The 8,650-nt window shown below is 36.4% G+C and overlaps 1 protein-coding gene across 2 annotated transcripts; it reads left to right on the plus strand.

Annotated features, from left to right (window-relative positions):
• Positions 1-1,237: 1,237 nt before the first annotated feature.
• Positions 1,238-5,919, plus strand: LOC148870363 (trihelix transcription factor GT-3b-like). 2 transcript variants are annotated; one of them, XR_016106878.1, is made up of 3 exons: positions 1,238-1,445; positions 1,528-2,145; positions 5,591-5,919. XR_016106878.1 is itself a non-coding variant. In XM_088968317.1 (2 exons), the coding sequence occupies exons 1-2, from the start codon at positions 1,323-1,325 to the stop codon at positions 2,068-2,070; spliced, it is 666 nt and encodes a 221-aa protein (XP_088824443.1). In that variant the 5' UTR covers positions 1,239-1,322; the 3' UTR covers positions 2,071-2,238. The 2 variants fall into 2 exon arrangements, 1 of the variants encoding a protein (XP_088824443.1); XM_088968317.1 differs by lacking the exon at positions 5,591-5,919 and having other exon boundaries at positions 1,239-1,445; positions 1,528-2,238.
• Positions 5,920-8,650: the final 2,731 nt, after the last annotated feature.

An 8,650-nucleotide genomic window follows, 5' to 3' on the forward strand; every position in this document is an offset into this window, starting at 1 on the left:
GCGAAATTTGACCATCTGATTTCAATTTATTTCTTTCTCTGCACGATTGGGCTGTTTCCTCCTTTTGCCCAATGGAATTTGGATGGTTACAGTGGCGTGTATTTTAAACCAGACTTCGATAACGGTCGCTGCCTGCCGAGCGCTGCAGTGAACATGTTCTACACAACCGGCGTTGGTTCGTTGTTCCCGGTCCAAGTCTAAATTCTAATCGAAAGCGTTATAGAGATCCTTGCATGTGAGCCACGTACATTGTGAGAATAAACAACAGACACGTGGGGTCAATCTCAGATACCGCGTCCCCCATATAAAATAATAATGGACGACCCACAATAAAAACCATAAAAAATAAAATTCAAATCCAAGCAAAAAAGCTTCCCAAAGCAACATCTGTTGTTAAAGTCTGGGTCCACTACCACCAAGAAAGGGAAACCGCCTTGAGTTCATTCACGTAACCCACTCGATCGGCCACTCCCAACCCAAGTCCCAGAAATGAGCAATCCCTCCCAAGTCCCAGCAATGAGCAATCCCTCCCAAGTGGCCAAGTCCCAACCCAATCGGCCAATCCTATTCCTATTCGGCCAGTCCAGCTCCAGAGTCGCACCTCACGCGGTCTACAATAAAAGCTTAGGGAACAAGTCATCTATTCCTCTTAAAAATGGGGGGGCTCACTCTCGCTCACAGCTCACAGGGAATAAAGCCTCCCGCCACAGCTGATGCAGTCGTAAGCGTGACGCCACTCCACGCAATGGGAACAAATGGAGAAGTAAAGCTATGAGAGAAAAGAGGAGAGTAGAGAAGAAACGTCTATGCTGGTTTCCGCGTAGACGGATAGATGTGCCTGAAAAGTACTCCCCTTAACCTAATTTTTATTGCATACGGATGTGGAATAGGAGGAGGTATAGATGGGAAGCCCACGCCAACGGTCCAAGTCCAACACCTAAAACAATAACACAAATCAAACTCACCTAAGCTAGCTGCTCCATTTCCATTGCATTCAATCACAGTGGGCGCCTGCATATCTGCACCCATAGTCCCATCATCCCATGCTTTGAAACGATCTGTCGAGCGGGGCTCATGGGACCCACTATACCCTACTCGGAGTCGGTGCATGAGAGCATCATCAGATAGTTTTTCCGCCATTGATCGTCTCTTAGCTGGGACCCGCTCATTCTCCGGTTCTGATCCCCTGTGCTTGGAATTCATGTTGTGATAAATCATGGATTACAATTTACAACGTCGACACAACCGATCGGTTCCCTCAGTGGAGCCTTCAGGAGACCAAAGAGTTCTTATCGATCCGAGCGGAACTGGATCGAACTTTCATGGAGACCAAACGTAACAAGCTCCTCTGGGAGGTCGTCTCAACCAAGTTGAAGGAGAAGGGCTACAATCGAAGTGCAGATCAGTGCAAGTGCAAGTGGAAGAACCTTGTTACCCGGTACAAGGTAGCGAATGCTTCGTCTCCCATCGATCATCTCTCTCCTTACTGTTTTTTCTTTCTTATCCATCTGGGTTTGTGTTGTTCAGGGTTGCGAAACTATTGAGCCCGAGTCCATGAGACAGCAATTCCCATTTTACAACGAGCTACAAGCAATCTTCACGGCCAGGATGCAGAGGATGCTATGGCAAGAAGCCGAAGGTGTAGTCAGTAGTACTAATTTAAAGAAGAAAACGGGGCGATTATCATCCGATGACGACGACGATGAAAGCTACGAGGACAAGGATAGTGGTAGGAAGAAGAAAAAGAGTAGGAGCAATAACAGTACCGGTACGGGTAGCAGTAGCAGTGCTAACAATAATTTACAAGAGATACTGGAGGAATTCATGAGGCAACAACTGCAGATGGAGGTGCAATGGCGAGAGGCGGTGGAGGCGAGGGAAGAGCAGAGAAGATTGAAGGAGATGGAATGGAGACAAGCGATGGAAGCCTTGGAGAAAGAACGGTTGTTGATGGATAGAAGGTGGAGGGAGATAGAGGAACAAAGAAGGCTTCGAGAGGAAGCCAGGGCTGAGAAAAGGGACGCCCTCATTACAGCTCTTCTGAACAAGTTAAGGCGTGAAGACATGTAAGTTAATTTTGCAGGCAAGAGCTGCTGCAGCGCTAGCTGCTCTTGTTTTCCTTGTTTCGAAGAGAAGCTCTGAGAGGTTTGTCTTTGGAACTCTCCTTTTTCTCTCAGTTTGTAGATGAGACTATTATGTTGTTCTTAATTAATCTTTTATGTTCGCCATTTTCTCTCATGTTTTCCCCCTTCTTCATCCCCCACTAATGTTTTCATTTTTTCAATGCGTATAAAGTAGGCTAAGTAGTGAACATTTTTATATTGTTTATCACCATTGAAAGAACACAAACCCACTTTAATTTCTTCTTTAATTTATATATAAATATCAACCGGGAAAGCTTCAAGATCTAGTTGTGGCTGTGGAAAGAAAACGAAAATGAAACATAGATCACAGATCTAAAATAAGGAATAAAGTTTTACTTTTGTTGATCCAATTCAATGTTTACATGATGAGAATCAGACTATATATTTGTTGGGAATAGTCACTTTAGTGGGATGAACAGACTGCTCTTTGTTAATGGTTCATATGAACAGATTATAAACACTAGTAGAGTCTAGAGATTACCACAATATCGTACTTATCATCTTCACTACTATCTCGAATTATTTCTTTGTTACGATAACTAATTTCCTTCTTACTCGTCGTCCCTAATAAAGATATCCTTTTAGTTAGCTGCTTTGGTAAATAAACCTAGCTTGAAAGGCGTAATTAGGGTGGCTATATTTTACTCTGCAAATTAATGTCTTCGGTTTGATGAGCCTCATTGAATTGGGCCATGTCAGCCTGCATGTTGGGTTGGGTGCAAGTGAGCTTTTCATTATTGCTGTTTTGTTTGTCTAGAATGTACTTGAGACCATAGTACTCCAGATCGTGTTCCCTTTGCCAATGGCTTTCTCAGCTCTACAAAGATCCTATAGCTATGGCAGTATGGCATGGTCAACTGCCTCATCAGGAACGCTTTATATATCCAAACCTTTAGAAATTACAAATTAGAATCCGGCGTAAAATTTGTTTTTTACGCCTTCAGTGCCTAAAATTTTGCCTCTTGCTGTAAATCAAATGCCCCTAGTACTATACTAATTCTGAGTCACAATAATCAAATATGTTTTTTCAAATGATCATTCACATGTATCCATGGTCAAGTAGGTGTGGCTTTGTTAGGTTTTCGGAGTGGGGGGGTGTATCAAGAAGGTTCATCAAACCTAGAAGCTAAGCAACATTGTCACTGAAATTTTTCTACAATTAATGAACAATGACAATCCATAGGATAGGAAGTAGTACTGGCATAGCAGAAGCATGAGAAGATGGGAAATAAAGCTAACTTAGTTGTAAGTAGTGATACATCAAGGAAATATGAAACAACAAGCAAAAGCTTTGATAGATGTAAGGCTCTAGAAAACCAAGCCAAGAGGGTTTTTCTACGTTCACACATATATACCTCTTATAGTGTCAGTCTCTTACTTATAACACGAATATCGATAAATGAACGTACCTATAGACTTGTCAACGTGTACTTGAATATTCTTTCATCTTCCCAAAGTATAAAAAACAGAAAACGATTAATTCCATCAAACGCTCACTATAAAAAAAAATAAAAATAAATCTGAATTGACACTTAACTTAACAGAGACCTGCAGACAAATCAAAATACGAAATTCCATCAAACCCTCACTTTCATTATATTAAAAAAATCTGATGATACATTTAAACAGAGACCTGCAGATCTATTGAGCATAACATATACTTAACCTGATTTTACACGAATCCTATAAAACTCAAATTTATGCTGTGCGAGTAGACATATTATTAATTTGAACATGACTGTACTATTTCCAGCAAAAAGTTGATGCATCATGTGAGCAATTAAGTTGATGATGGAGATAAACCTTTTTGGTAGTTGATGGCAATGGCTTAGCATTAATGATCAGTGCTAAAGCTAAAGACTAAATTACTTAATCTTGAATACTGTCCACTAATGATAGGAATCAGTGTTAATTCTTGATCCTCTAGCTTGGAAACTTTGGCCATTAACAATATTAATCAGGCTGGATGAGTTTATTTCATTTTTTAGACTTAATTAACGGCATTTAATTCTGAAAATTATGGGTCCTTTACATCTGTTTAACTAGTAATAACTTATGTATCAAAATATAAAACTATAAAGACTTTCAAACATGAATTGAAGTTTGGATTCTGTAAGTAATCAATTTGACAAAGCTATAGAGGTGGATAAGTATTGTCCGAAATTGGTGAACAATTACATGTTAATAAACTCATCACGTTAAACTCATACTCCAGATTGAAAAGGGTGTCTTTTTCCATATGGTTAAACTACACTTGGGTAACAAAACATGAACATTTGAGGAATGACTGAAGCTGGACTCAGAGTCTTCACTGACATGGGTGGATCACATTAAGACTAGTTTAGGAATTTCTTTTGTGCTGCATTCTAGTGCGTTAAGTTGATGACAATTTGTAAAAGTTGGAGGGAAATTCCAAATTTCATAGTTCATCAATCAAAACCTTCATCGCATGGTTCATAACTCAAAGGTTTTTTTTTTTTTTTTTTTCTGAATAAGTGATACATACTTGATCACTAATAAATATACATTAGCTTTTGAAGCTTAGCAGTTGACTGAGTTGAAGTCAGTTTCTTAGTAGACCTACTAAGTACATTTTCTTTCACACTTCTTGTTTTATTTTTAGTGATCTTGTCCACCGACATTATTATCAACCAAGCCAAGTCAACTTCGAATGCTGAACAACCTATTGATTCGTACTTAACACTTTGGTTAGATTTAAGTTTCATTAGAAGATAAAACAATATATTCACGTAATAGACAACCATCTCTCTCTCTACCAGGACAATCAGCAGTCATAAGTCTTAACTCTTGTCTATTACTGAATTAGTAGTTTTTAAGCATTATTTTTCGGTTGTATTTAGTACTATTGATGTTAAAATACAAATTGGTGATGTATTGTCACATCATATGTGAGAATTACTTGAGCTAGAATGATTAAACTTCATTCCCTTGGAGCAAGAAGCCTCATTATGATACTTTTAGAAACAGCCTCTGCATTTTTAAGATATGCCTATTTCAACGGTGCCAATTTATATTGATCAACCCAAAATGTTTCTAAATTGAAACAACAATGGTACCAAATACAACCTTGGGCACCTAAATTTTTTGGTTGCATTTGGATTTAAAGCAAAAGAAAATGCAAAGTCCTTAATCCAGATTAGATAATCAGACCAATTTGACTTTGGTAAACATTAACATATTTTCTGATTTTAGTTTTAGAACAAAAAAGTTAATTTTCTAATAATTTATGAGAAATCACTTCTTGAAATCTACTTAGAATCCACAATTTAATGAGTCTCACTTTAAATATGATAAAATTGGATTCAATGTATATTTTCATGCCCTAAGTTGTCGCAGGCTTACATCCAATTCTTTAACTACCCTTTTTTCAGTTTATTTTTATTTATATTCTTTTTTTTTTAATTTGGCAACTACCCTTTTTTCAGTTGAAGCAACCTCAGAGGCAGGAATATTGGGTTGTGTAAAAATCCAACAAAAATTGCTTCAAAACTGACGGTTAGTGAACGGAGCTGCTCTTTACGTAAATTAAGTAAAGGTGTTGGCAATGGAGGACAGTAGAAGCATTAGTAGCAGGAGATTTTTACAACTGAGAATATATATGTAGATAGAATCTGAATTGATATGGTTGGATCGTCTCATTATAACTTTGCATCTTGCATCTTTATGAGTTGATTTCAATTCCTTCTATGACAAGAAAAAATGATGTTCACATATATTTGTTTTATATATGTATGTCGGTGGGAAGAACAAGAAACAGTGACATCTTTGATGCTCATGGAGATAGAACCACTTGTGGTCAGATGGAACCACACCGCGTGTTTGACAAATTCGGATCTGCTGCTCCTAACCAGCAGGACCTATTCGGAGTTGGGACCGGTGGTCGTAGAGCTATTAATGGGTTGGATCCATACGACACAACTGAACCAATCTACTCGATTATATATAGGTTCTGATTCTGAGTTGCTTTGCAGTTATAACGGGTCATACGACTGATTCTTTCTGTTTCGAACCGATTAATTCCCCCAAACTAATTATGTAATTAATAACTAGCGGGACCTTGCGATTTGGGATTTGTTAATTAAAGATAAATAATAGAAATATGTGAGAATATATAAATGTTTTATATAATAAATAATAAATATTTATATTTTATATATTAATTTTTATATTTTTTATAATATAAAAATAATAATTATTATTTTTAGATAAGGTTGTTTATCAAATTTAGGGATGGCAAGCTTTTTTATTTTTTTCGATTCCCGTGGAGATCTGTCCCAAATGGGGTGAGGATAGGGATGTTTTTTCTCCCATGGGGACAGAGATGGGGAAATTTTCATCCCCGTTGGCGGGAACAAGGAGAGCATTCTTTGCCCCGCATGGACCCCGATCCCTGCTAATATATGTGTATAAATGCGTATATGTTTATATGTACATATGTGCGCATATGTTTATATGTTAATATTTTTAAAAATATCGTTGAATATGTTTGAATCTTCTCTAATAGAATTGTAAATTTTAAATATTTTATTTTCATTTTTTAAATAAAATAAAAAATAAAAATATAATGGTAGACATTATAAAGAATCATAGGGAGTAGGGATTCTTACAGGGATGGGGATAATTTTGTTGCCATTAGAACAATTTTCCAACCCGACTAGGTTGGATTGATCAATGAGCTGATCTTTTGAACAATAGGTATATATATTAATATTTTATATTTTAAATGTATTTTTTAATACAGGAAAGTGGAAAATTTCCAATATTTTTTAGGTTAAAATAGTTTATATCATAAATTAAATTTTTAATTTTAATTTTTTTAATTTAAATCTTTTAAACTTACCGACTAAAGCGAAAATTGACCCAAATTGATATAACCTGAGTGGCCAATTCCTCAATCTGAGGTCGATTTGGTTGAGCAAACAATTTACAACTGAGCCGAGTCAATCCATGAATAATAGTTTAATCTCCAATAATTATTAAAAAATTATAGCAAAAATACACAATAAATTAAATTTAAAGTCAAATAATAATAGTTTAAACTTCAATAATTATTGAAAATTTTTTATTAAATAACAAAACAAAAATATATTTATACATAATTATTGAAAATATATTTATCACAAAAATAATAAATAATTACTGAAACACAATATATATTAATTTTAGTATAAATAAATATATAATAGTTACTGATCAAAACCCTTCAGATATCTTCTGTATCTGTTAGAATAGATTTTGACAACAGTATTATTTATTGCCATTTTTATTAAGATTATATCATCACAAATGAAATTTCAATATAATGAGATGTAATGAACTCATTGGGATTTTCTTCTCACACCTACTTCACAACGACATTCCATCGTGTACTGGGAAATTCTACGGGAGATGTTCTTAATATATGGCGTGAGTGAGGTTGGTGTGAGGAGCAGATCCGGACTCAAATTTAATTGGGTCAGACCCGGTTATTCTAATTAATAACTGATTTGGTTCAAGATTTATTTTATATTTTTATAAAACCAAATAATAATTGATTCCAAAGTGAAACATCCTGTTTCAAACCAAACCCATCCATTGACAGCTCTAGGGGAATCGTAGTCGCAAGATCTGCTAACTAGGGATTGGGGGACTCGGGTTTAAAAACCAAGGTTGTATTAATGTGTATGCATGCATGGAAAGGCAAAAACTAGGGAAGAATAAAGCTTTAATATTCTGGAGGGGCAACTTGTGGTTGTGGTGCCTGCCCGCCAGAATATAGTGCTCTGGTCCACCCTAACAAGCCAAAGCTTGCCTTCTAGAATCTGCTGGAGAATGGAAATATTGAATGACAACGGTATGCAACCGTCGATGCGCTTCACGTGGACGACTTTAGGTCCAACATCTCTCATTTGTTAAGTTTGGAATTCTCTCAGTATATTTCCTTTTCTCTTCGTTGTTAAGCAAACCTGTCAAAAATATGTTCGGGTTTTACTTTGAAAACATAAAAACAAAAATGGAAATCCATTAATCCATGATAGAGAAGAAAGGAAGGATATCGTCAAAATTATACTGCTCGAAACAGCTCGTAGACTGCGGATTTGAGAGTTCCAGACGACCCCCGGCCCAATCAATCTGCCATCTGACTAGAGAAGCGAACCTTCTGGATTAATCCATCCCAGTCTATGGTGTTCTGGTTTCGATTCCCTTCTACGTGCTGCCGTTTCTCTTTAATCATTCAACCAAAGCGTGAAAAATATATAAAGATAAGTATGAGACCCATGACCATTGTTTCTGTATTTATAGCAGAGTTGTCAATGGCTTGGGCCTGACTCGATGGATTCGAATCAATTGGATCGATTCTATCTATATTGATGGGTTTGCTTTGGTTTTTAATCCATTATCACAATTATTATCGATTCGGAATTAGTTTTTTCTAATCTTTAACTGATTTAGACCTGATCCAATCCTTGTGAGTTATGTTTGATGAAAAATACAAAAGCTTATAT

This window comes from Nelumbo lutea, chromosome 2 (assembly GCF_056320005.1).
Source record: "Nelumbo lutea isolate HS-2025 chromosome 2, American lotus-T2T, whole genome shotgun sequence".
Classification (NCBI taxonomy): domain Eukaryota; kingdom Viridiplantae; phylum Streptophyta; class Magnoliopsida; order Proteales; family Nelumbonaceae; genus Nelumbo; species Nelumbo lutea.

What these genes read in the sequence shown, in the direction of transcription:
- LOC148870363 (XM_088968317.1), top strand. Translation starts at nt 1,323, where the DNA reads ATGGAGACCAAACGTAACAAGCTCCTCTGGGAGGTCGTCTCAACCAAG. An exon ending in ACCTTGTTACCCGGTACAAG is followed by an intron (nt 1,446 to 1,527) that starts GTAGCGAATGCT and finishes TGTGTTGTTCAG; the next exon opens with GGTTGCGAAACTATTGAGCC.